The sequence below is a fragment of the Coturnix japonica genome, chromosome 30 (assembly GCF_054131305.1).
Source record: "Coturnix japonica strain WE chromosome 30, WE-NBRP24, whole genome shotgun sequence".
NCBI lineage: Eukaryota > Metazoa > Chordata > Aves > Galliformes > Phasianidae > Coturnix > Coturnix japonica.
Window position 1 is genome coordinate 2646340 of NC_140692.1, and position 27917 is coordinate 2674256.

A 27917-nucleotide genomic window follows, 5' to 3' on the forward strand; every position below is an offset into this window, starting at 1 on the left:
TGGAAAAGATCCCCAATGATCCAAGTGTCCACCTACCACCAATATTTCCCTTCTAAACCATGCCCTGCCTACCGCATCTACACGTTTCTTGAGCACTTCCTATATGAGCACTGTCATGGTTTAATAATTTTGTAATTTTGCTATCAGTATTCCACATCATAACATCATATAAAGCATGAATAATTTTACTGAATCTGCAACTTACAGAAGAAGACTACATCTCCCAGAGAACAACACGATGGGTCACGGGACCTGGACTCTATATTAACTCGGTCGCAGAACAGACTGACGTCTTTCGAGTTCTGGCGTTCAGGGGAGTGTGTGGGAGCCTTCAGCCGTTCGCCTAGATTCACAGTAGGCCTCTCGGTTACGGGACTCATTCTCTCTCCTATTTTGCTTGATTTGTTAGCTCAATTTTCAATTTTCAATTATATTGTATTATATTGTGTTATCCGGTATTTCGATATAGCATTTAGTAAATAAGTGTGCCTCCTTAGATCGTTGCCGCTGTTTTCTTTTCCTAATTAACTTTTTCCTTTCGGCCTAGGGCCCCTCCGGGGCCCACGGCCCCCTGTCACGGACGCAGGTGGATTTTTAGATCAAACAGTGACAAGCACAAAATACACCTCTTTTCTAAGCAGGGCAGGAAATGCATGTCACCAGTAACTGTCAGAATGCACATCTGACTTTGGCTGAGGCAGTGAGTTCTGCACCCTCAGCCTACAAAGAGGGCTGTTGCCACCTTGCAATGATGGCAAACCTAGTAGTTCTGTTACATTTTCTAAGCTTTAAGGTCTTACAGGAGGAGCATTCTGATCCAGGTTTTGGCTACTGCAAGCCCTTATAGAGGCTTTTGCTGTTTTCCTCACAACATGAGGTGGAACTAACCAAGTGCTCAGAGTCCCCCTGGACCAGAAGGACGTGGGTGTATGAAAGTCACTCCAAAGGGCTGTAGTCAGCACTGAAAATTTATAGCAACCCTGAGGATATTCTGAACTACTCTGGGGACTGGTAACACCAACGTCAGGACTGTGAAACTGAAGTTATCTTTCCTGCAGTTTTTCCTTGATGGGGCACAGAAAGCGGCCATTCCAAGCAGGAGCCATGCTGGCACAGCGGTGCAGTGCGCCGTGTCAGCTGGACAGTGCTCAGAATGGAAAGGCTGAGCATTGGTCTCTTCCGTTAGACATTTTGCTTTCACTTTGTAAATGAACTCTTTTCTGCCCCTGCCATGTCAGTGTGTTTGAGTCAGTCCTGGGGCAGCCTCAGATGCAGCTGCAGTTGTTTTTCACCCGTGGTCACAGATCACAGGATCACAGAACAGGTTGGGTTGAAGGGACTGCTGGAGGCTGCCGGTCCCACTGTGTGATGGTGGTAGCTGAGCTGAGTCTTGGTGAAATGATTGCTGTGTCCAGGAGCAGTGCTGTACTGGGCTGGCATGGAGCCTGATGGAGCAGGGAAGCAGATCGGTCTCTTGCAAGGAGGTGTTGACTGCTGCCCTGTTTCTGGAGTGTTCATGCTGACAAGCTACTTTCTTTTTTGAGTTTCCACCTCCACTGCTTGCTCTACATTTTCTCCCACTGGAACTTGGTCCCCAAATCTGTGCCAGCTTCCATATTGAGAATCAAATCCACAGCTTGCTGGTCACCTGCACTTGCCAGAAAGGAGAGTGATAAAGAAAAAGTAATACAGACATCTGGCTTTATGAGTGATGCATTTATTTATAAGTTTGTATAAATTCTGAATTTTGAGAAGACTGTAGTTGGATATGGAGGAGGAATCACAGAATGCAAGTATTACTTCTCTTGCTTAGTATTAGAAGTGATCCAAAACCCACTGATTTCTGCTGTTGGTGCAAACCAGGTTTGGGGTGGAATGTGCAGAAGTGGCGTGTAGGTGACTCACTTCGGCCTCTTTCTTCGTTCAATGATGCCCATTTTGTTGTGGGATTGTCTGCTGTGGCGTTTTCCCACGGTGCACCCATTTCTCAAAGGACACATTGGTTTGAATTTGCTCGGTTTCTTTGCACTTTTGCTTTTCCTTCAAACACTGCATGGGGGTGCTGATGTCAGTTGTGCCTGTCCTGGTCACTTGACCCCCTTTGACTTTCTAGGCAGATGGTTGGCTCTACCTGTAGACACTCTGGGTCTGAACAAACAGCACCATGGAGCTGTGGGTTTGGGAATCCACACAACTGCTAAGCTGGGGCAAGGAGTGCGGTTCAGTTTCTAATGACTAACATTTTGCATGAGCTAGTGTGCTGTTTCTTTTGTGTATGAAGCTCGTAAACAGCTAACAGATTGGCTTTCCCTCTCTCTCTGTTTCTCTGTTTAGCAGGAAGGAGCATCCTAACTCTCTGAATGTCTTCCCCCTCGCGGATGGCATGGTACGTGGGCAGATAGGGGCCAAGATCGTCCCAACACTGGACCACTGGCACCTGAGTGGCCTCGGGCAGCTGCAGTCCAACTCCAGCTACAAGGTTTTACAGACCATCACAGAGCAAGGGTTTCCCACTCTGCCACTGTCAATAGCATCCATGTTTTCATTAAGGTGGAGGTTAACCTGTGTCCATAACCCTTTGCAGCCTCTTCCTGCTGTGAGTTTACTCTTGTGGTGGCTGTGATGAGGTGGGAGGATGTCCCATCGCAGATCTGGTGTACAGTGTGGGATGGATTTATAAGGCTCCTCATGCTTGTTACCCCCTTGTCTCAGTGTTAATCTCTTGGCAGGCCCTAAGTTGAAAAGAGTATATGTGAGGACAGTTAGAAATATAGTGAAGATAAAATCCTTACCTTTTTTAGCTTATTTGTGAGAGGAAATGATGGAACCTGCCTCCTCTCTTTCCCTCTCTAAGAGCAAAGCTTTTGCTCCTCAGATGGGGCTAGAAGTAGAGTTACTCTTGCTCTTCAGCAGTTGTTCTTTTTGTCTTACCACTCTTCTGGCCTTCCTATTTTCAGCTAAAAGGGGTACTAAACATCTGACTGCCCAAGTCCTGCACTGTGCTTTTAAAGCTCTTCACTTCCTCACACATCTGGTCTGCAGCTCTAGTCTTGTGCTGTGTATATCCAGTACGCCTGTCACATTCAGTGCACTGCCTTCTGCACTGGGGCTTGCCAAAAGCCTCACAGCATGGCAGCCACACCAGAGCAGCTGGATCGTTGTGCCTTTTGCTTCAGGTGCTGTGCCATTTGGAGACTGGTCTGAGTTCAAAGACCCAGAGATTGTGCTCTTAGTTGACAGATCTGTGCATTTATTAACAGCTGAGGCCGCTCATGATGAGCCATCTTTCCCACATTCTGTGCCTGCAAACTTCTCAGTCTTTACTCAGAATCCTACCAGATTCTTAAACGATGTTTCCCAGGTGCCTGGTGTCAGCCCTGACAGCCAGTGATGCATCCACCCAGCATGGCTTGCAGTGTGTCCTCCCTGCAGAGCTTCTGGTCTGCTTTAAAGGTGTCTTAAAAGGCACTAATCAGATCCTACACTAATTTCTGGAGAGCTTTACTGCAGTTAGGGAATAGCAAAACCACAGTGCAGTGGGATGTGGATGTGAAGGTGTAGCTTCAGATAGTCTGACGTGTGCCAGCACATTGCTGCACACAATCACACGGCAGCCAAAATGTACAGAGAGCGTATTTGTACTTCTGGAAAAAATTTATTCCTTTGGATCTCTGAACAGCACTGCACACTGTGGTATGGGTATGCTCTTGAGCTCTCTGTTGGTCAGGCATGTGTGGCAGGTGTAAGCCTTTAGAGGAGCTGGAACAAAGTTGAGGTGAGATCCACCTTCCAGACTACTGAAGGCATCATTCTTTCAGAGATATCATTGCGGGGCTTCTGAGAGGTTTTCAGTGAGAGCTGAGGGGAACTCAGCAGTAATTCAGGATCTGCATTGCAGGAGAATACAGCGGGAATCCACATAGATTGTAAGCTTTGGTTTCCAAGCTCAAGTAATGGAGAGTTACTGACTTGATGACTTTGTCATTTATTATTGGTGATGTCAGGCAAAAAGTCCATTTCTGGTAAAAAGAAAACATGCAGAAATAGTACCGTGCTGCTCTACATGTATTTGATGGGTGGGTCTGGGGCTTGTGTTGATGCTTGCTAGGAAAATTCAGAAGTGGGAAACACAATAAGGAGGTCAGCTGATAGTGTGCAGATAGAGCTCGGGCTATGGAAGACTTGGATAGCTGGGGTGTTAGGGAGGATTTCCTAAGGCTGTTGAAGAAACATATGAATAATTAAAAGGACTGATTATCTGACTCTGGATTTGCAGTTTGGAATGGAAAATTTTCCTCCTGCGAGCTACTTGTGTGCACTCTGACTAAAAATGCTGTTTTTCAGCTCTTCTGCATGGCTGAAATCTCAGCAGTGGTGCTCGTGCACTTCTTGCTTTTTCTTCATCTGCTCTGATATTTCACTGACATCGACTGCAGACACGTAACTGACTTTATTTTCCTAATATGTGTATCTTGGCTTTTCTGGCTAGTTTTCCTTCTTACGGGGCCATACATTAGTTATGTTTTAATTGTACTTGTGTACTTATTATGACTATTTTCTGTTTAAGTTGCTGTCCTTTGTTATTTTCTTTTTATATTCAGTTGCACATTTATTTTACATAATGATTTGGAGATGAAAGTCCTTAACGTTTTTGTTTTTATGTACTATGCTTTCAGTGTTATAACCATACAAGTGTGACTACTCATGGTGACATATGACTGCTATGAATGTTGAGCCTTTGCAATGCATTTTGGAGGTCACTACTGCACATTTGATGTTTAGGAGGTTGACAGGTATGGCTGTAGGTAAGTGGTGGCTGTGGAGTTTTCTTTGGGTGAGCTCTGGGCAATGCAGTGTGCCTCCTGGACTGCAGAGGAGAGCTGTACAGTCGGTAAAATATCTGGAACAGTAATAGTGGAACAATCAGAAGGACAGTAGAAGGAAGATACCAGCGAAGTTTAATAGATGTTCTGGACTGCGAAGAAAAGTGCCTTGGTAGTGTTAACATTTGAGAGGAATTTCTCCAGGGCAGGTTGGTAGTCTTAATAAAGGACACTCTCTAGATGACTACAAACTACGAGTGTATAATCATAGAGTGTAATTACATTTGTAATAACTCCCTGATGTGTTCTGGGTGAGAGAAGGATAATGTCAACAAGCAGGAAGCTTGTATTCTCAATACAAGTATCACTCTATAGATGCTGTAGAACTTCTAAATGACATCTAGATCCCAAGTCCAAGAATTGACATCTGCACATCCCTTTTGCAGGGCTGAAATTCTCACAGACTTCAGTTATGCTTAAAGGTTGTGGGTACAAGAAGGAGCTCTGAATCTGTTCATCCAACAGAAGTGTTTTTTTGGGTGGGGGAAGAGGATTTATGATTGCACTTTATGCTTGGAACTCTTTGTTGTCCCTCTGTATGACAGAAAGCACAGCAGGTAAATTGCAGCTGAAGTGTTAAAAGGTTTATTGGATCACGTTCCCAAAAAATGAACTAAACTATTAGAAAAGTAACTCACAAAACAGGAATCTGGAGTGGAGGTGAGAAGTGTGGTTTCCACATGTAGCCACAGTGAAGTGTTTCCATCTCAGTTTTGCTTGTAAAATCAGCAAATGTGCAGGGAAGCCATTGGAACTTCCATGTGGGAGCGTGGGGGCTGCTTGGACTGAATGTGCAGAAACCAAACAAGACATCAATTTTTCTGAATGGTCAAATATTAAAAATAAACCTTTCTATATAAATGCACAGATGTAATATAGAACCTTTTGACTTGTGCCATGCAATGCACTGCAGGGTGTTTTAAGATAAGCATAGTGGCCGGTCTAATTAAGGGAAGGTGTTAATAAGATTCCAGATTAAAAAAAAAAAAAAAAAAGGCTGCAAAGGGTTAATATATTTCAGTATTTCTCTCATCCCATTTTGAATTGCTTTGTTATGTTGTGCAGTTAATGTTAGAACAGTAGAGCAAGACTTAGAAATTAGTGAACCAGCATCACAGCTCCGAGGATGGGAGGCCTGAAGCAGCTGCTGAGCAGTCTGAGCCTCTGCAGCAGTTGCACAGGAGGGGAGAGGCAAGCAGTAACAATTATAGCTGAGTCTGGGTGTGCGGCTGCTGAGCGTCACTGCACCCAATTGCAAGTCATCAGCACATAGAACTCTCCAAATTCATTTTGCCATCTCCCTGCTGGCAGCAATTAGAGTGGGCTGCCGTGAAGAAAGGAGAGATCTCATTTGGTACTGGGGATGATTACTGCATCGGTCAAGACATTAATTGGCTGACTTTGAAGCAGCGCTGCTTTAATTGACAAACAAGGGCTGCAGTGTAAAATCCTCACAAAGCCTTACAAGTCTCCCATGTTTTTCAAGAGGTGTTAATACAAGAAATGGGGCTGTAATGTCTGTAAAGCTGAGACTCACTCATGCACATTTCACAATGGAAGTCTGTTGCCTTCGTTAATTTGTCAGCTTCTTATTTTTGAGTTTCTGGGTCTTGCCTTATCAATTTGGGGAGACCACACCTGTTTCTTCTGTGCTGTCAAGCCAGACCCATGCTTGGCAAGCTTCTCTGTAACATCATGCGGGGACATAGGGCTTCCCCCACTAGCAAAATCGGACCATCAGTTTGTTATCTGCTTTGCTTCTGCAGCTTGGTGTAAGAAATACGCTGCTGTTCTCTCAACGCAGGGGATTCTCATTCTTGTTATGTCAGTGGCTTACTGTAATGGCAGCTTCTGGATCCTCTAAGAGCTCACATCTTTCCCAAGCAATGTCCGTGTTACCTTCCAGTCTTGGGAAATGCTGTCCTGGCTTACTGCGAGTGCCAAAGCCCTTCAGCTTCTGCTGTAGTCAGTGGCAATTGGAGGTGCTTTTCACTTATGAAAAGACCTTCTTCCTTGAGGTGCATGATGAAGAGGTCGCATAATGATGTGGCTTGTGAAGATAACTCTTCATAGTAAGAGAAGAAGGATGTCAATCTTTTCACAGGTAGGATTTGCTTTCTGAGTTCAGCATGGGAACTCACTGCTGCATTCTGGTTGCAGTGCCACGTGTCTCCAGTGAACGCTGGGCATTTAGTCAGTGCAGTGAGCAAGGCTCATTTTGCTTAATGCTTTAAGGCAGCCATATACCAACAAACCGGAGATTAACTGAAATATATAGCTCTGCTTTTCCCTTTTTATTCTTTCCCTACCCTGGAATTGCCATAATGTCCCCAGGATGAAATGTCTGAATCTGGGCAGTCCTCAGCAGCTACCACACTGAGCACCACTGGAACCAAGTCCAACACTCCCACATCATCTGTGCCCTCTGCTGCTGTCACACCCCTGAATGAGAGCATCCAACCCATCAGCGAATACAATGGCACAACCAAGAGCAACAAGAGGACACGAGAAAAGCGGAACAGCCGGAACATGGAAGTCCAGGTCACGCAGGAGATGAGGAATGTCAGCATAGGTATGGGAGCTGGAGCATGTTTATGAATACAGGTTTCTGAGGTTAGCATCAGAACCAGAACCTTTTCTGTGTAATACAGAGGAAATTCCTGTGCTAACGTTCACCAGCTGTTTCCTAACAGGTTGAGACTATAAAACAACGTGCAACATCCTCTAGTGTAGCATTTGAATAAAAAGACTCACAGCTGAGTCCAGTTCTGTATTTTATTATTGCTTGCCCACAGTGCCAGCCTCAACCAAGCAATGAACGCTCTTGTTCTCATGGGCTTTGTAGATTTTACTTCTGGGGCAGCTTGGAAAGGACAAAAATGTCACCTCTAACACATTAAAGGGGCTAATGTAGTACACAGGTGACATCCTTAATCCTTCGGGAATTCTCTATGCAAACAGACATTGTGTTTATGTTGCTTGCCTCAGCTTTCAAATGTTTTGGTTTCTAAGCATGTTGGTTTCTATGTAAGTTGGCAAAAGGGGGAGTCCCTTATTTTCTTCCTCAAATATTGGTCTTAGGCTACAGATTATACAGAAACCAGGTTAGATTTCATGCACTGAACTGTGCAGTTTCAAAGTGAAATTTTAACTATATGCAGCACCATGACATTGTCAAGCTGTGCTATTTGCAGCTGCAGAAATGCCTTTAAGGAGCACTGTTGCCATAGATCATGTGTTGTCTTACGTAGGTATAGGAAGCAGTGACGAGTGGTCCAATGTTCAGGACATCATGGACTCTACTCCTAAGCTGGATATGTGTCAGGATCCCCGCCTGGAGCACCCTGGTAACAGGTATTGGTTGTGACTTTCTGCTCTTGGCCCTCTGTCTTGTTTTTGTGAAGGGTGGATATTGTGGTCCAGAGCTCAAGATGCAGCTGTTTCAGAAAATGCATAAATTCTGCCTAATGCAAAAATGAGGTGCTGGCAGCCTTTGAGATCTCCAGGGAAGGCACATATCAGTAATATGGAAGGATCTGTGTGAGTGGCCCAGGCTGCTCTGAGACAGGAAAAAAGAAATCCAGGGCTGTTCACAGCATTTGAGTCCTTATCTGATCTTACTGCTGTGAGGGTTGCTGTTGAAGTTGGTGGGAGTGTAGGCATCACTGCACAGCCTTAGGACTGCCAGTGGAAGGTTTTCTATGAATTTTTGAGTAGTTACCAGCTATTTGAAAAGGCATCAGCGAGGCAAGGCTGAGGTCATGCAAGGTAGGTATTGGTACATGGTATGGGGAATAAAACATTCTTTTTCCTTTACTTACTGAATTCCCTCAGTCAACCCGTGGCAGAATCCACTCTCAGAGTTTTGACTGTACTGGTCTGTGATGCTCAGTATTTCAGAGTTATGTTCTGGCTTAAACATCACCAAGTAAGAAGAATCCTTGCCTTTCTTTCTTCCAACCACAGCCCAACCCAGGGGATTGTGAACAAAGCGTTTGGCATCAACACAGACTCCCTTTATCATGAACTTTCCACAGCAGGATCCGAGGTGATCGGAGATGTTGATGAAGGAGCAGATCTGCTAGGTAAAATTTGTTGGGACTGTTCTGTTTTCTCTGAAGCAAAGACAGCTCCGTTAGGCTTCTAGAAGCGTTTAGATTCACTCTTTTTTCCGAACTTGGATGTTTGACCTTTAGAAAATGGCGTGGAATTTGGGATACACTGTGACTGAAATATGCACCTACAGCAGTAATTCTTACCCAACAGCTTGAGTTAATGGCTGTGTATTTGGGCTGTCTTTGTGTCTGTAAGTTATTTTCCTTTGTTTGAAGATTGCTTCTTCCCCTCCTCCCACAAATCTTCACGCCAGTAATTCTGCATTCTTGCAGCTTCACTTGGAATAGAGCTTTTCTTGGAAGTCTGCAAGAAAAAAAAACCCTTTTGTTAAGATTTCTTTAAGTTTAAGGGGAACAATTGTCGTTCTCGTATGGAAACATAGATTTCACTGCAGTTTTTACCTTCTTAGTCAATCCAAGAGAGTTTTGCATTCTCCTTTTAGGCTGATATTGAAGGAGCTTCTTGTATCTGAAGTCTGATTATGTTCTATGTTCCCAATGAGGACTTTGAAGCAGTCAGAGAAGCAGCTTTGTGTCAGGTAGCAGTCTGATAAAGCTGTGAAAGTGTAGCAGTCCCAGCTGCTTGTGGGTTGTTCCCCCTTTCTCTCATATCTCCTTTCCTGGTCTTCATTATCCCTTTACTCTGGACATAGGGTAGGACTAACAGTTGGGTAATGGGCCCTGCGAAGTCCTTTTTTTCAGTGTTAGGGTGGCCTCCTGTGTTTGCTTTGGAGATTAAAATCTTACTTCATTTAATGGGTGTTTTATGGTGAAAACAGCAGTTGTTACGTTAGTGGTAAGTTCATGTATATAAATGATGTTTTTCTATACAGAAGTTTAAATGAAATTATCAGACTGAGCCCTGGCGCTGCTGTTGGAAAAAAAAAATGTTGTAAAATGCAGCTGTCCTTTGCATGCTGAAATGTGGCTGAAGTGCACGTTTAATTTCAGCAGATCTGTCTGCTAACAGGAGAATGATCACAAAGGGAGGGGAACAAGAAGGCAGTGGAAACTGGCCGTTCTGCGCTTAGTGCTGTGTGACTGAGAAAAGAAAGGTTTATCCAGGCTGAGATGCGACTGTCTGAAACTCGTGTCTGGAAGGCTGGGGGTGGCTGAGGCGTGTGGCTGCAGTTCTAACAGGGGTTCCTTCTCCTTGGTTTTTTTGTCCTGTATGTAGAGTCGTGGCAGTTCCCGTCCTTACTATTTCATGCCTTTTGACACTGAAATGGCTGAATCATTGTTAATTCTTTTTTTTTTGAAACAAAATTTTAGTTTTGTTGGTTTCAGTCACTGATCGATCCTTTTTTTCACTTCCTTTTTTCCCTTGTCTCTCTGTGCTTCGCTGGACATGGCCCATAGGGGAGTTCTCAGGTGTGTATCTCTGCTCTGCTCAGTTTCCTTTCTTGTTTGTTTTTACCTCGTTGAGACTCAATGATATGGTATACACGTGTGATACTCCCCTGCTCTTGTCCAATCACGGTTGGCTTTGCTGACTTTCTCCCACCTTTGCCTTGCTTGGTTCCTTGCACTGGCAGGTTCCTGGGCAGGAGGCTATTCCTGCTTGGTGTTCACGTGTCTGCTGTGTTTTGATCCGCTTTTTGTGTAGCTTTCTGCAGGTTTTGACACTGGCCCGTCTCAAGGTCTTGAGAAAACCACGCTGTGCCTTTCCATTGCTTTGGGGTGCAAAGTGCCTCGTTTTAGGGCAGGCGCTGTGCTCTGCGCTGAGCTCAGCTGAGCACAGGATTTACATAGTTCACTCCTGTTCTTCAAGTAAACAAGACTGTGAGGAGTCCCTCTGCTTGCATGATGCTCACTATGAGTTTCTTAATGCATCCTGACCCACAGCTGCAGTGAAAAGAAAGACTTTTCTGTAGGGAAGAGAGTGGCAGAACCACAGGCCTTTTTTTGTTTGTTTTGTCTTTTCAGTAGGAGTTTGAAGTGCCGCCTCTGTTGCCTTTTGTCCCATACGAAGGTCAGCAGGCCTAAATTGCAGAATTTTCACCTCTCTGTAAAATGCATTTGGGTACTGATAAAAAAAAATAATTAGATGAAATCAAGGAAATCGCTGTTGATTTCAGTGCAAACTGGATGAAGTTTCACCTGTAATAAGGACAGGCGACTTGGGCTGATACGGTACAAAATCTGTGGCATAATTGTGCAGTGCTGAGCTCTGTCACATTCCTCTGCACGGAACCTCCTGATGTTGGGTCTGTAAGGTCACAAAAGGGAGGAAGGAACGGCATCATCATCTCTCTTAGTTCAGATTGTTTGGGCTGTCACTGTAGGCCATTTTTGGGTGGTCTTTTCTCAGAGACTCTCCCTCTGAAGTGGCACTGGAATTTATCTCAGTAGCAAAGTGGATTTGGATCTGTGCAGGAAGGCCAGATAACAGCTCTGATATCCCTCCCGTTTTGTTTCTTCTCCTGCCCTTCCTTCACCCTGTTCATCATGTCTGTTGACTTGCCATTGTGGTGGGGTTGGAATGCACAGAGATATTTAGTCCAGGGTAAGTGACCTAAACATGATAGCACTGAGTGTAGGGTAAGCCAATCTACCCAGCTGCTTGGTATCTGAACCAGATTGCTTCATGCCAGCTGATGAATGTCTGCAGTTCACAGCTATTGGCCACTGCATTCAGTCAGCAGGTTTACCACTGCATCACCATAGAGCAGTACTTTCAGCTCCAGGTTCAGATAGCCTTTCTGATTGCACTGGAATAGTTTAGAAGTAGGGGAGCAATCATTCCAATAATATCTTTATCAATCAGCTTTGCATGACAAAATATTAAAAATAAACATTCATTATGGGAGGACTTGTTTGTCATTGGGTGGAAACCTCTGCAGAAGCATGTTTAGAGCATTATTAATCAGTAGAAGGAGATGTTTGGTTGATTTTTACTTAGTAAATCCAGCAAGAAGAACAAATTAAATATCTTGAATTGCTCAGCACTGACACAATGATGAGTGCAGGAACAGAAGGTGATACTTTTTCAGAGATCTTGCAGCAAACATTGACCACCTTACCCTGATATCAATTGAAATAACGAGGCCTTTGCTCCTGACAGGTGCTGCAGTGAGATTTACCAATAAGAGCAAAGATGTAGAAAAGATCTCCGCTCGGCTGCGTGAGGAAGCCAAACTGCAGGCTGAGCTTTCAGACGCAGGTGCTACTGTGGAGTGGATGAAGGATGGGAAGGAGCTCAAGGCCAGTGAAAAATATGAACTGCAAATTGTGGGGAAGAAACACACCCTGAAAATTCACAGCGTCTCAATGGATGATGCTGGAAGTTGTCAGTGCATCTGTGAGGGGGATAAAATGCTCTATCAGCTTTCACTGAAAGGTATGTGACAGTCTGGGCTGTGCTCTTCCAGCCCAGGGCCAGCAGACTGCATTCACCTAACTCCCCGACAGTCCAGCTGTTGTCAGACAGCATCTGGGGTGTTTTCAGTGGCTGTTTTGACTTGAACTGGCCAATCTGCTTTGTAGAGCCATTTGATTTCTGTGTTCTGTCCTGTGATTCGTCCCTAAGATATAGAGGAAGTCAAGGGAAAGATAGGAAAAAGAGCATCCCAGCCTTCCTGCTCTTCTCTCAGGGTGGCCACGAGAGATGATGTAAACAGCTCTTTTTGTAGCAGTGATCCCAAATGTAGAAGAGACCTGTGAAGAGTCACAGGGATGTTTACTTAGCTGTCATTCCATGGTGGGCTTTTTCTGACACAGATGGAGAGAGAAACTGAACTTTCCCACGCAGGTCTCTGTTTTGCTGCAGGGTGTAGGTCTGATCTCTGAGATCCACACGCTGGGCCTTGATTGCAATAAATGAGAGCCCTTTGTTTGCTCCAGTGGAAGACTTTCCATTTCTGCAGTACCCTCTGCAGATGACACAAATGCAAATGCACCTTCTTCCCAGCAACAATTGCCTTTTTTTTTTTTACACTGAGTTTGCATGAGGCTCTTCATCATCTTCTGCTGGCTTGTCACCCTTGTTGGTCCGTGGAGAAACAACAAAGCCCTAGAGTAGTGTATGCACATGAATCTTTTAAATCAATTATTCCACTGTGTGTTAATAGGGGCCAGTTTTATCATCTACCTTTTGCGCTCCAATTAATTTCCATAAAGGAATTCTGTTTATCTTTTCAGTCCTAAGTGATATCTCCATCTTTTAGGCTCGATTTGTTTGCCAGGGGGTTACAGTGCAGTAATAGATACTCCCTCCATTGATTTCCTTCTAGTTTGCTTGTTCCAATTCTTTCCTCAGTTTTCCTATTTTAGACATTTTCTTGAAGCCTTGGGCTTCTTCCTTTGGCTCTGTCCCCTGTCCAGTGTATGTCCTTCAACTTGTGGAGATAAGGTAATCTGGTACGTGGTTTATAAAAGCTGCCAATTTGCCAGCATCTGAATTAGAATCCAGCAATTAGAACTAGGACTAAACGTGCACGTTTGATCTTATGATAAATGAATGCCTCATGGTCACCAATGTCCCTGCAGTTCTTTACCATCATACATATTTTATGTGTCCATATTTTGTTTCAGCACTGGCAAACTTTGTAATCAAAGAGACAACTGGAGGAGTAATCAGGGCCGTTGCTGGAAAGCAAGCTGAATTTGTTTCTGAGACCTCTGAAGCCAATGTCATGGTGAAGTGGTACAAAAATGGCAAAGAAATCACGACCAGTAAGAAATTCACAATGGAAGATAAAGGGAAACTGCATAAGCTTGTGGCTTCAGTTGTAACGAAAGTAGACGAGGGAACATACATCTACACAATTGGAGATGACACTCTGATTTTTGATTGGAAAGTCTCAGGTAAGTTTGTGAGGCAAATTAAACTCCACATTTGGAGAGTTGAGTGTCTCCTGCTGTACCCGAAGGACATTGTGATCTCTGAGGTGTCTCCCTGAGGTGCTGTAAGCACAGCCATTAGCTCATAGTGCAAGTAAAACACTGTCAGGTCAAGCCTGGAGGAGTAATGCTTGTCACTGACATGTTCCTGTTCAGGGTGGAGCTGGAGGGTAAAATACCACAAGAAATTGTCATTGAAATTCAATATCTGTGAAATTCAGCTGGCTGCATTCACAGAACCTGGCGTTAAGGTCTGTTTTTTGGTGTATATCTTGAGCCTATTTTCCATAACCCAGTTTTCATTTATGAACTGAAGCTCTACTGAAAGCCTTTCGCTGTAATCTATCTATGTGATATTGATTGATGCTATTAGTTCTTAACAGCTTGACTCTAGAGGGACTGTTCTTCTTTGGTCACCTAGTTTTAAAAGAATACATGGCTCCTGTCTATTACAATTTTTAACGCATTATTTGTTCACTGATGCCATAAATGTGCCTGGCATAGCAAGTGGCCTTGGTATATTCAGTGACTGAAAGCAACAGTTGTTGCTGTAAGAAATGCAGTACTAAGCTAGGTCTGCCTGTAGCTGACAGCCATCAGCTTGCTCCTCAGGCAGGTTCTGTCTGGATGGAATGAAGGGCTTGAAATACTGATGTGCTCATCAAACGCTGCTTGTTAGCTTAGAGACAAGGTGTTGGATAGGTTTGTTCATGTATTGAAAACACGTTACTTAGCTGCCTTCATTTTAGCTTCAGAAGAACGTGTGCAGAATACAGAATTGATTAAAAGAAATAAGAACTGTCTGCATAGAACTTACTCTTTCCTTACACAGGAGAATCAAGCACACGTTTGTATGTGAGTACCTCCAGAGGTGAAACTCCATCACCCAAATGTAATGAGCAGAGACATTACAATCAGTTCTAACTGTATCTTCATGCTGAATAAGCCTGAGTCAGGATGTAAACCACTTTCTCTTTTTTTCTTCAGATGAAGCCATTAATGTTGTCAACAAGCCCAAAACGACTCCAGAAATATCAGTCAGTCCTTCTGAAGACCTGGAGCTGGTGTGTGAGGTGTCAGCTGCAAGCGGAGCTGTCGTATGGAAGAAAGATCAAACAGAGGTGAAGCAGGACCAGAGGACAACCATCATCTGCCAGGGGACGCACCTCAAGCTCATGGTCAAAAATGTGACCCTGAAAGACCAAGGGAGCTACAGCTGTGAAACAAAAGATGACAAAGCAACATTCCAAGTGAAAGTCAGAGGTGAGAAAATGCTTGGAATCCCAGAGATAAAGTGTGATAAAATGTTTGCTCATTAAGACCGGGATGTGGTAGCATTGTGGTGGAGTGCTTGTTCATTAGGACCGGGATGTGATGGTGGAATATGGAGGCCACAAGGGTTGCAGAACACTCTAATTTTATGGGTAGATTGTGTACTCTGCATAGTTACAGGCAAAGCGCGCCCCGATGGATACAAAGTTTCACGGAAGGCCCAACCAAGGAACGACACACCAAGTGGCACGATCACGACCGACCAATTAAAGGACAATACACTCGGGATGGACCTTACAAAAGAAGTTGCAAGGGACGGGAAGGTGCGGCAGTTGGAGGAACGAGGATTCCCCTGTCGCCCAGCGCTGTGGGTACGAGCCTGAGGGGGCGCCCCGCCTAAATAGGCGGCCTCGGCTCCTATCCTCCCGCCCTACTCCCGCCGACGATCCGAAATTTAAAACACAAAGGCAAGGAAAAACCGGTTAACCCTTTAAATTTCCTGCACGAAAGTCCGGACGAAGACGCAGGACAGGTGAGTATAGTCCGGTCTGGGTTGGGAATCCGGCGTGTGGCGAGTGTTGTGTGCTTGTGAAGGGGGGCCGGCAGCCGGCACTAACCCGAGCGAGTGTGGACCCCACAGTAGTGCGGTTCCCATTGCCCGCGAGGGCGTGGGCCACGACCTGGGGGAAGCGAGTGAATGCAACACTGAGTGAGGGCACGCCGAAGGGTGGGTACAGGGTATAAGCGGGACCCTTTCACCACCACAACCCCTAGGGCTACGGGCTCTATGGAGGGTTATTCTTTGGTATTCCCCTAGAGCTACGGGCTCTATGGAGGGTTATTCTTTGGTATTCCCCTAGAGCTACGGGCTCTATGGAGGGTTATTCTTTGGTATTCCCCTAGAGCTACGGGCTCTATGGAGGGTTATTCTTTGGTGTTCCCCTAGAGCTACGGGCACTAGGGATGATTACTATTAGGTGTTCCCCTAGAGCTACGGGCTCTAGGGAGGATTATTATTTAGGTGTTCCCCTAGAGCTACGGGCACTAGGGAGGAGGATTACTATTAGGTGTACCCCTAGAGCTACGGGCTCTAGGGAAGGATATTATAAGATTGCATCCTAGAGCTACGGGCACTAGGGGGAGCTACAGACGTTGAATAAAACAAGAGAGCAAGAAGTAAAGAACGAGATGGGGCAGTGTAAAACTAAACCATCCGCCCCTTCTAAACGACCATCCATTCCTAAGGACTCACCTCTAGGGTTCATGCTAAGTGTCTGGACGCACTATCCAGGAACAAGAAATAAAGATAAGGCAAAGATGATTTATTATTGTATAGAAATTTGGAGCGGACAACAAATTGGCCCGGCAGTATGGTGGCCTAAGTATGGTTCTAATGAAGATTGGGTACAACAGCAATTAAATTTTTGGGTAAACTCCAAAACCCCTTTCAATCAAGAAGAAAGTGACTATGCAGCAGTATGGGTCACTCGCCCAGAGGGTTTAGGAGTCCCCATTTTTAATTTGACACGAAAAGAAAAAGATGTCGAAAAACGTAAACCTCGAAGGGAAGAGGAGGCCTTAGTGGGACACCCACCATATGCTTTACCACCAGCAATTCCCCTACCTTCTCCTCCTCAGTTGGATCATGGGCAGATGGATTCGAGAGAGGCGGAAGTACAAAAGATAGAAGGGGGAGGGCCTGTGACACGGGCAAAGGCACGACAAAATAACCTCTACCCTTTAAGAGAAATGCCCATGGGAGGTCCACAACCTCAGATGGGGTTTATATCAGTGCCCTTAAATTCAGGGGATGTTAGAGATTTTAAGAAGGAAATGGGAAATGGGTAATACTAGAAGATCCCCTGGGGGTGGCAGACAGAGTAGATCAGTTCTTAGGGCCAAATGTTTATACCTGGGAGGAACTACAATCTATTCTAAGTATACTGTTCACAGCAGAAGAGAGAGGTATGATTAGGCGTGCAGGGATGCGCATTTGGGATGCTCAACATGCCCACGGGCCCGCTGCGGATATTAAATGGCCCTTACAGAATCCGCAATGGGACCATCAAAATCAACATCATAGGACTCACATGCAGGACCTGCGAACTATCATTATCCAGGGCATTAGGGAGGCAGTCCCAAGAGGTCAGAATATAAATAAAGCTTTTAATGAAAGACAAAAGAAGGAGGAAACACCCACTGAATGGCTAGAAAGGTTACGCAAGAATTTACAACTATATTCAGGATTGGATCCCGATACACCGATAGGCCAGGCTCTGCTCAAAACACAGTTCGTAGCTAAGGCTTGGGAAGATATCCGCAAGAAACTAGAAAAGATAGAAAATTGGCAGGATCGGGGGCTTGATGAACTTTTGAGGGAAGCTCAGAAGGTATATGTAAGAAGGGAGGAAGAAAGACATAATAGGCAGGTTAGGATGATGGTAACAGCGGTCAGAGAAAGTAGGGAATTGGAAAGGAAAATGGGGGGATGGACGCAAAATCAAATTCCAGGACAGCAAAAATTTAGGAAGCCTGAAAACAGGGAGGAGGAGAGAATATGCTATTATTGCAGGAAAAAAGGACACCTGAAGAGGGACTGCAGGGTTAGAATGAGAGACGAAAAGTCCTTCCAAGAAGACTAGGGGTGTCAGGGGCTCTATATATTGGGGACCCAGAAACAACAGGAGCCCTTGATAAAATTGAAAATTGGTCCCCAGGCTGCGGAGGTAGAGTTTCTAGTAGATTCAGGAGCAGAAAGGTCTACTATACAACAGATCCCCCTCGGATGCAAACCTTCCCGGGAAACTACCAAAGTAATAGGAGCAAAGGGAGAACCCTTTACAGTAGGAATAGTTAAAAATGTAATGATAGAAGCAGAGTCCAAAGTGGGGTTGGGTGATTTCTTGATACTGCCTGAAGCGGAGTTCAATTTGTTAGGACGGGATCTGATTATTGCATTAGGCATAGGACTAGAAGTAGAGAATAAAGAATTGAGAAATCATCCCTAGGTATGGGGTAACAGAAGTAATAGATTCAGATCAAGGACCACACTTTACATCAAGAATCACTAGAAATATAGCTGAAGCCTTGGGAATAAAATGGGAAGAACATACTCCCTGGCACCCACAGAGTTCAGGGCGAGTAGAGAGAATGAATGGGGAACTAAAAAAGCAATTGGCCAAATTAACACTAGAAACTAAGCTCTCATGGATAAAATGCATTCCCCTTGCCCTCTTAAACCTTAGGGCCCAGCCCCTGGCTGACATAGGAATATGCCATATGATGCGGGAACCCCTAAAGATCACCCGGGGGTGTTAGATAAGAACATTCAAGCTTATATCACGGAATTAATGAAGTATAAACAGGAATTGTGGAAAAAGGGACAATTGACTCAAAGACCCCCTCTTGACATTACCCTCCATCAGATAAAGCCTGGAGATTGGGTTCTGATAAAGACCTGGAGAGAAACCACACTGCAGCCTCGCTGGGAAGGTCCCTATCTGGTATTATTGACTACCAATACTGCCATCAGAACTGCTGAAAAAGGATGGACACATGCTAGTCGTGTTAAGGGTCCAGTACAAAATCACGAATGGAGAGTCACTAGTCCAGCGGGTGATTTGAAAGTAAAACTGTCACGAAACCCTCCGTCAAGGAAAATGAGAACATGAATTAACAATGATTGTATAAACGTATCAGTATAGAATTTAATGTAGAAGGGAATATTTTGACTATTGTGAATGCAACTGTCGGGATATGTTTTAGAAACGTAGTGGACCCACTGCGAAAATAGGAATACACAAATTGGTTATTAGCCTTCAGAGTGGCCGTGGAAATTTTAATAGAAGGGGGTAAACCTGGGGGTGAATTTGGATCCTTACCAGCATCACTTAAGTGTATAACCAGTGGGAAAAAGAATAGGGTGCAGTACCCCAAAGACCCACTTAAAAGGGAAGCAAAACCAGCCCCTCCTGAAGAATACTCTTGCTGCCGAGAAGATTATACACCCCATGGCTCGAGGCAACCGAGTCGATGGGCGAGGCAGAGGAGATAAAACATGTGGAGGGGTCTGCTCCATTATGAATGAATCCAAAGATTTAGGATCCAGAAGATACCCCAAGACTGGAAATAACTCCCCCGAGCAATTAAAGACTCACTACTGCAGTGGGAAAACTGCCTATCTAAAACTAGCTCAATTGATAATAATATTAAGTCTCATTAATGAGGGTTGGGGTACAGAGGTACAGACACACGAGCCATTTAAGTGGTCCCTAATCAGATGGGAAGATCAGAAGGTGATAAGCACAGACGTGACCCCAGGCGCTCCCATCCTTAAAAGTCAAGTATGTGACTTAGTACCAACACAACCATGCCTGAATCGCAAGGCAATCTATGCTTGCCCAGCATCAAATCCAGGGAAAAGTTATTGTAATTACCCAGGGGAATATTATTGTGCATACTGGGGTTGTGAAACGGTTTCACTGGGATTTCTGCCAGGGGGGGGACAAGATGAATATATAACAATTAGTTGGGGTCCCTCAGGTTGTACACCTCCGACTTATGGGACTCACTCTGGTGAAGGAACATGCCAACATTTAGAGATAAAAATCCTTAAAACAGAAAACACAGTGTGGTGGATAGGAAAGACTTGGGGGGTGCGAATGTGGGAGCCTGGAAGAGACCGAGGGGGCCATTTCCTTATTAAAAAAGAAAGAGTTCCGCCAGACCCCCCAATAGGTATAGGACCTAACGTAGTAATAAATAACAATCAGAATAAGACAGAAGCTGTTACTGTAGGCCCGACCGAAGCAAGCCCTTATATTACCGAATATGGCACCCTTTGGAAAATAATTCAGTCTAGTTTCAAGGTGTTAAACAACACCCACCCAGAATTAACTAAGGAGTGTTGGCTATGCTATGATATAAGACCCCCTTTTTATGAAGCAATAGGGTCCGTAGCGAAGATTAGGAGAAGAAATGGGACTAACCCAGCAGAGTGCCTATGGAAAAAGGGAAGGCCTAATGTTCCAGGGATAACTCTAGCACATGTTACTGGAAATGGTGTGTGTGTGGGAACTATACCTCTAGAAAAACGACATCTATGTAATAAAACTATAGAAGTACAAAGTCAGGAGAAACCCTCAGACTGGCTCCTACCCGCAGACAATGCTAAATGGATATGTGCCAAATTAGGGGTCACTACATGCTTATCGACTAAGATATTTAATCAAACCACCAATTACTGTGTACAAGTAATTATAGTTCCACGAATCATATATCACCCTAAAGATTATGTGATCAGTCAACAAGAAACCTCTGAACATCACCTGATTAAAAGGGAGCCATTCACAGCCCTAACCGTTGCAATGCTATTAACTATAGGAGGGGCCAGGCTGGGGACTGGAGTAGCATCTTTAATAAACAAGCCACAGGGACTGAAAACCCTTAGACAATCTGTGGATGAAGATCTACAGAAAATAGATGAAGCCATCAATGTGCTTACAAAATCGGTACGGTCTTTATCAGAAGTAGTGTTACAAAATAGAAGGGGGTTGGATCTTCTCCTATTGCAGCAAGGGGGACTATGTGTGGCTCTTAAAGAACAATGTTGCACCTATGTTGATCAAACGGGGGTAGCAATAGATACAATGGCTGAACTAAGAAAACAGTTAGAACAAAGAAAAAGAGCCCAGGAGTCTCAAAGAAGTTGGTATGAAAGTTGGTTTAATGGTTCCTCCTGGTTCACTACATTATTATCCACAATAATGGGACCAGTTATTATGATAATATTAGGTTTGACCTTTGGACCCTGTATTTTAAATAGACTAATCGTTATCGTTAAGAACAGGCTAGAGGCAGCCCACCTAATGGTAATTAGAGAAAGATATGAACCCCTTGATGGGAAACCAGAAGAGGATGCTCTAGAATGGAGTCGACAAGAACTAAAACGGTTTAATGAGCAAAACAAAATAGTACAGTAAAAGAAAAGTGGGGACTGTGATAAAATGTTTGCTCATTAAGACCGGGATGTGGTAGCATTGTGGTGGAGTGCTTGTTCATTAGGACCGGGATGTGATGGTGGAATATGGAGGCCACAAGGGTTGCAGAACACTCTAATTTTATGGGTAGATTGTGTACTCTGCATAGTTACAGGCAAAGCGCGCCCCGATGGATACAAAGTTTCACGGAAGGACCAACCAAGGAACGACACACCAAGTGGCACGATCACGACCGACCAATTAAAGGACAATACACTCGGGATGGACCTTACAAAAGAAGTTGCAAGGGACGGGAAGGTGCGGCAGTTGGAGGAACGAGGATTCCCCTGTCGCCCAGCGCTGAATTGCCTTTTTGTTTTACCCGCTACAATTAATAAAAGTTTCTAATTGGAACATTATCGGCTCATTGCTTATAAATTGATGACATAAAGGAACGCTTCATTTTGTGTGTCTTACATTTGGAGGATCAACTGACAGCCTCTCTGGTGCGAAACACTTTGGCTATAGGACTTTCTTTGTCATCTAGTGTCATAGCTACACTTTTCTACATGTGCTTTTCCATCCAGGAATGAATCACTGCAACAAACCATAGGCAAGGAGGGTAACTTGTGCAGCTCTTATAGTCAGCTGGTGTCTGCAGGGTTACAGTGCAAGAGCACACGAGGCATGCAAGGAGTGAGAAAAGGGGAGGTGTTTGAAGAGATCTGGTTACAAAATTTGAATGACACAATTAGGTGGAAAATGCAAATAATCAGACTCATAAATGGCCTGGGTTGCAAAGGCCCACAGTGCTCATCCAGTTCCAGCCCCCTTCTTCCTATGTGCAGGGTTGCCAAGCAGCAGCCCAGGCTGCCCAGAACCACATCCAGCCTGGCCTTGAATGCCTGCAGGGATGGAGCATCCACAGTCTCCTTGGGCAACCTGTTCTAGAGGGCCGTTCCCTTCTGATTTACTGGAAATGTAGAGAGACATCAGAAGAAAAAAAGAGAAGGGAGGAGGTTCAGCAGTGCATGCAGGTGATCTAAATCTCATGTCCAAATCTGCTATCAGACTTCGAAATGTTTAGATTTATGATATGATATGAACTGATATGCCTATCATTTCCCAAGGCAAAATAGAGGGGAAAGTATTTTCCTGTCTTAATGAGGCATCATGATGGTCCCTGTGAAGGGCAAGTATAGTGAAAATGGGGAACTGGAGTAAGGTCTGCAGCAGACTACAGCAAAATGGTGTGACTGTTGTGATGTCCCTGCAGAGAAAGAAGACGTGTTTACAAACAAGGACAAGGTACAAAAGGAGGTGAAGGCTGTACTGACTCAAAATGCCACGCTGAGCTGTGAGGTGGCCCAGGAGAAGACGGAGGTGAAGTGGTACAAGGAGGGGAAACTGATCACCTCGAGCAAGAATTTCAAGGTGGAGTCAGAGGGCAAACAGCGTCGGTTGGTGGTGAGCCAGGTGGAGAAGAAAGATGCAGGGGACTACAGCTGCAAGGCTGCTGGCCAGAAACTCACCTTCAAGATTCATGTCACAGGTGAGAGAAATTGTTTTGACTGTATTGAACCCCCCAACAAAGAAGGAGGGGAAATTTAAGTGGTTTGACACATTCAACCCCAGCATTCAGTGATGTAGACGGTGCTTAAATTCTGTTTAATTCGTGTGCTTTTCTGTTTGCCTTCTGAAGCTATGAACACTTAGGACTTGGATAGCCTCAGCTTAAGACAGGCTGGAAATAATTTGGGAATTTCCCTGGGGATCTCAAGTAGATGCAATGATAGCAAAATGAGAAGTCAATAATTACAGGGGAAATTAAAGGTTATTAAAGATATCTTCAGGGCACAAGCACACCCCTGCAAATGCTTCTTCCTAAATAGTCTCAGAGACAGCATTTGGTCACAATGCTAGATGGCAGCATTGGTGGTTTCTATTAAATTAAAGAAACCTGCACTTAAAAAGGTTTTCCCGTATTTTCTTTTGTTTTCTTCTCTATAGCAGGTGCAAAAGAAATGCTTAAAAATAGAAAGCCTTCAAGCTGGTGCTTTTCATTCCAGAAATGGAGGAAGACAGGCATTCTATTTATTAGGAGAGTCTGATAAGAAAGTGGAAAAAAGCTTTTTACCAGGGTCTATAGCTACATAACAAGGGGCAATGGTTTCAAAAGTGAAGAGGGTAGACTCAGTTTGGACATGAGAAAAGTTCTTCATGATGAGGGTGGTGATACACTGGAACAGAAGGCTGTACTGACTCAAAATGCCACGCTGAGCTGCGAGGTGGCCCAGGAGAAGACAGAGGTGAAGTGATAAAAGGAGGGGAAACTGATCATCTTGAGCAAGAAGTTCAAGGTGGAGTCAGAGGGCAAACAGCGTCGGCTGGTGGTGAGCCAGGTGGAGAAGAAAGATGCAGGGGAGTACAGCTGCGAGGCTGCTGGCCAGAAACTCACCTTCAAGATTCATGTCACAGGTAAGACAGGTGTTGTCTGAAATTCAGCAGAGAACAGTAAAGTAAAATCTAGTTTCTATTATACAGTGATCCAGGTGCAGTAGTCTGTGCTGAGGTTTTTTCCCTAGACTTGATTGCCTGGGTTTGTAGCAAGTATGTGGTTTTAGTATGGCACAAAGACCTGTTTCAGTCTGTCTGTAGAATAATAATTACTGATATATGTACAATGGAAGCAATATTCAAGATATTATTCAAATCTCTCCTGTGCCTGAGATCCCAAACTGTAAGTCTTGTTCACCTAAACATTTGACTAAGATAAGTATGTGCAGTGAGGCTGGAGTGCATGTTCTACGTGCAGCCTTTCATGGCAGGAGAAGCAGGAACTTCTCCTAGTAGTACACTGCCTTTTTACTATGCCTTTATGTTGGAGGCTGCATCTGGATAGGTGAGTCTGCTACTCACAGTAAGAGACCTGGTAGAGCTGACTATTCCCAGAACTCAAAGTAAAATAGATATCTGCAAATCACACACAAAGAACAAAGGACTGCGTTGGTGAGCATATTTCCTTTGTGCCTTTGACAGTCACAGTTGTGGCAATGGTAGAGGCCATGAGGAGTCTGTTCAGGAAGCCAGGAGTACTGTTCTGGGTCATGAAAAGGCAGCCAGTGGTTTGACTATCACATGTTTATGTGTTTTGATGTTTCACAGTGGGTCTTAAGTAAAAGGAACTCAGGTTTTGGTTGCCTGCAGGACAGATGTTCTTTTGGGTTCAATATGTTTGCATAGTGACTTGCAACCATGGGACTGGTGTTCAAGGACCCTCTTGGTTGCTTCAGTTCCTAGGTTCTTTCTTGCCTAGATTTGACACTTTGTTTCAACAGAAGAGCTGATATTCTCTAGTGAAGGCTATTAGTTTGGGCACAAGTGGTAACCTAAACCTGTTCCAACCTGTACATACAAACCTGCAAGATGGTCTCATTTCAGTCCCTCAGTCAATACTTTTTCTTTTCTTCCCTCAGAGCCAAAACCTGTGTTTATAAACCAGGAGCAGGTGCAGAAAGAGGTGCGTGCTGCCCTGGCAGCAAGTGCCTCCCTCAGCTGTGAAGTAGCACAGGATCCAAGCGAAGTAAAATGGTACAAGGATGGAAGACTGCTTGCCACCTCCAGAATGTTCAGACTGGAATCTGTGGGCAAAACACGGCGTCTGGTTGTGGAGCAGCTGGAGAGGAAAGATGCTGGAGAATACATCTGCGAGGCTGCTGGCCAGAAGATGACCTTCAAGTTGGAAACAACTGGTGAGCATTCGCTTTGGGAGCACTAAGCAGCTGTTTATGTGGCTGAGAGGAGGACTGGCTGTCTTCTACCCTGTGGGCATGGAACAGCCACAATTCCCCCTGAGGGAATATTTGAATATATTAATTCCTTTGGCTATGTTAGAGCTCATCATGAGGTCAGCTGATGTTCTTTAAATGCTCGGAGTCTAGCAATGTGGGGAAGTGGACTGCTATTTGCTGTTGAGCTTTAGGCTAAGAAGCCTGATTTTAGAGGACCTGACTTCCCCTTTCCCTTCCCCTCTCCTCCCCTTCTCCCTGGACTGAGCCTGCATGGTTTGAGAATGATTTCAGATCAAGGTAAATGAGGAATAGCCATGTGAAAACCTGTTGTTTTACTGCACTATAAGAGACACTTAGTCAAAAGACAAGTGTGTGTTCCAAGCTTGAGATTGCAGGAGATCCTAGAAACAACTCAGCTGCTCAAACCTGTAGTCTGGCTGAATATTTTATTGTCATTTATGGTCATAAAAGGTCATGGGTAAGTTGGTCCTTCTTGTGATATACTTCTAGGCTTTCATCAGGGAAAAGCTTAATTAGTCCAAATAATCATAGCAGAAAGCACACCAAGAGCATGAGAGTGAAATTTATACTTTCTTGACGTGAAGGAAAATTTTACCTGGTTCTGCCATTCCCCAAATGTTTGTTTCCTTATGACAAGAAGAACTTTGCAAAAGTAATTTTTTTTTTTCAGTCTTGTGTGCAACACAAAAAGGGGTAGAATCTAGGAGGCCACCTGAAATGTTTTTTCCATCTGGAAGGATCCATTTAAGAGCACCCATGGACCTGGTTATGAACAAGTTTTCTTCTTTGCAAAGGCTGTTGCTTAATTAGCAGATACTGTACCTGGGAGAGTGTGAAAGACAGAACTGTTTTTCTTTTATTGTCTCAAAGTTTGCTTTCTTGAGGCCTTTCTGATGATAAGACTCTGACAGGCAACTGCTAACTATCCAGGAGGGTGAATGGTGGGTGTTATCGTGCCATCCCTGCTTAGGACTGCAAAGATAAGCAGGAACAAGACAAGCAGTCTTTTCCAGGGTTGCTGCTGGGAGGAGCAGACCCCTGCAGAAGGTGGTAAATCTTGTGTGTGGCAACAGAGACCTCCAACCCTTGCTGGCTTATCTGTGGGACAGGAATGTCAGAAAAGTTAGTTTTAAATCATTTTACAAAGAAGTGTTTGTTAAGAAGAAGAAAAACCCCCACCGAAATGGGGGATAAAAGGCCCTCGCTAAACTGGGGACTTTGGAGACAAACTCCCAAAGACACCTTTGACGGAGAATTCCCTGAGGGGAAAACTTTGTCGGAAGAACCCCGGGACCGGCTTGCTGCGGAACTCCCTGGCTGTCTCCCATCCCCTGCGGCGATCAGACGAGTTCCTGAGATCAATGGACCTACTGTGTACCTCACTGGACCCACGGTGGTGACTATCTCTTTCGCTCTCTGCAAAGACTCCTTGCTTACATTTCCTACTTTTTCTATCGCCTACCTTCCCTTCCCCATCTCCCTAAAAATAGCTAGGACAATAATAAACTGGTTGGACCAACATTTGAACCGTTGCTTCTTAATCTCACGCCGGGTATACACATATCAAAGAACCTTGCCTCCCTCCTACAAATTGGAGCGAGACAGAGAGGAAGAGGGAAGTAACTTGTTTTGGAAGTCCTGATGCTATTCAAGCATTCAAGGCCAGGCTGGATGGGGCTTTGTGCAATCTGGTGTAGAGGGAAGCATCCCTGCCTACAGCAGGGGGTTTGGAACTGGATGATCTCAAAGGTCCCTTCCAACCTAAACCTTTCTCTGATTCCTTTGATGATTCTGTTTCTCAGCTGCTGGTGTGAGATCTCCAACCTCTCCCCGTTGTCTTTCAGTGCAGCAGATGAAGCTGGTGAAAGGTCTGCAGCCCCTGGAATTCCCTGAGAAGGGAACTGTCACCTTTTCGGTGGAGGTGTCCCATGAGGATGTGGAAGGGACTTGGCAGAAGGACGGCGTGCGGCTGAAGCCTGCACCAAATATCACGATGGGTGCCCAGGGGAAGAAAGAAGATGACCTTGAAGATGCAGGACTCATTTCCTTTAAAGCAGAAGGCATTAATTCATCGGGGAGGCTCACTGTGACAGGTATTGGTTGGTGCAAAGTGTCATTATCTGCTCTTGTCCCAGATTACTTGAACAGCAGAACCAGCTTTCCTTCCAGCTGCAAAGAATGTTATGCACTGGGCTATTGCCACCAGAGTATCCGTGAAATATCAAGAGGATTGTTGTAACATGATTGTATATAGCACAAGTAATGATAATGTGCTCAAATTCCAACTAAATCCACATCCTTCTTTCTCCTTCTCAGAATTGCCTGTGAAAATCAGCAGACCATTTGCAGACATTAGCGTCATTCAGAAGGACAAGGTCACGTTTGAGTGTGAGCTGTGCAGGCCCAAGGTGGACATCAAGTGGTTCAAGGTATGGCATGTAATGGTTTTTTCATTTCTGACTTCTCTGGAAATGAATGAGAGCCTTTAATTTCACTTCCAAGGGATGCGAGTCTGAGCTTTTGCTTGATAGCTTTTGCACTGCTCTCTTTTCTTTATGCTCTTTTATTTGCCCAGATCAGCACTCTTTGTTATTATGTCCTGAGTTCATTTATCAAGTTGAAATTGAAGTTTGTTTTGGTTTTATTGTGAACTTTTTAGGTCATGCTGCACAAAATATTGTTGGTTGAACTACAGTACAGTCTTGAGCTTCAAGTCTAACACAGAAATTCTCAGCCGGGATTTTGTAGCCTTGTTGTGAACTGGGTTTTTGGGGTGAAATCTGAGTTTTCTTTGCACCTGACAGTGTGAGAATTTGCTCTGGCACTTTGTGTACCTCCGCGGTGCTCAGCTGTTCCTTCCCTTACTTGGGGATAACGTCATTTATTCAAGGTGATGTCCAAACAGGCTTGTTAACAGTCCTCTGCAGTGCTTTAAGCTGTCATAGGTCAGCCAGAATTTCTGCATGTTCTATAGCCATTCCTACATGTTGAAAACACTGCACTGTGCTTAAGCTT

General features: G+C 44.5%; 1 protein-coding gene across 1 annotated transcript; it reads left to right on the forward strand.

Moving 5' to 3' along the window:
• The first annotated feature begins 1875 nt into the window (after nt 1–1875).
• On the forward strand, nt 1876–27501 carry LOC146755797 (myosin-binding protein C, cardiac-type-like). Its single transcript, XM_085525243.1, has 8 exons — nt 1876–1892; nt 2335–2479; nt 7218–7455; nt 8135–8237; nt 8850–8968; nt 24567–24842; nt 26747–26995; nt 27219–27501. Exons 1-8 carry the CDS (start codon nt 1876–1878, stop codon nt 27389–27391), a joined length of 1320 nt encoding a protein of 439 aa, XP_085381369.1. The 3' UTR covers nt 27392–27501.
• Nucleotides 27502–27917: the final 416 nt, after the last annotated feature.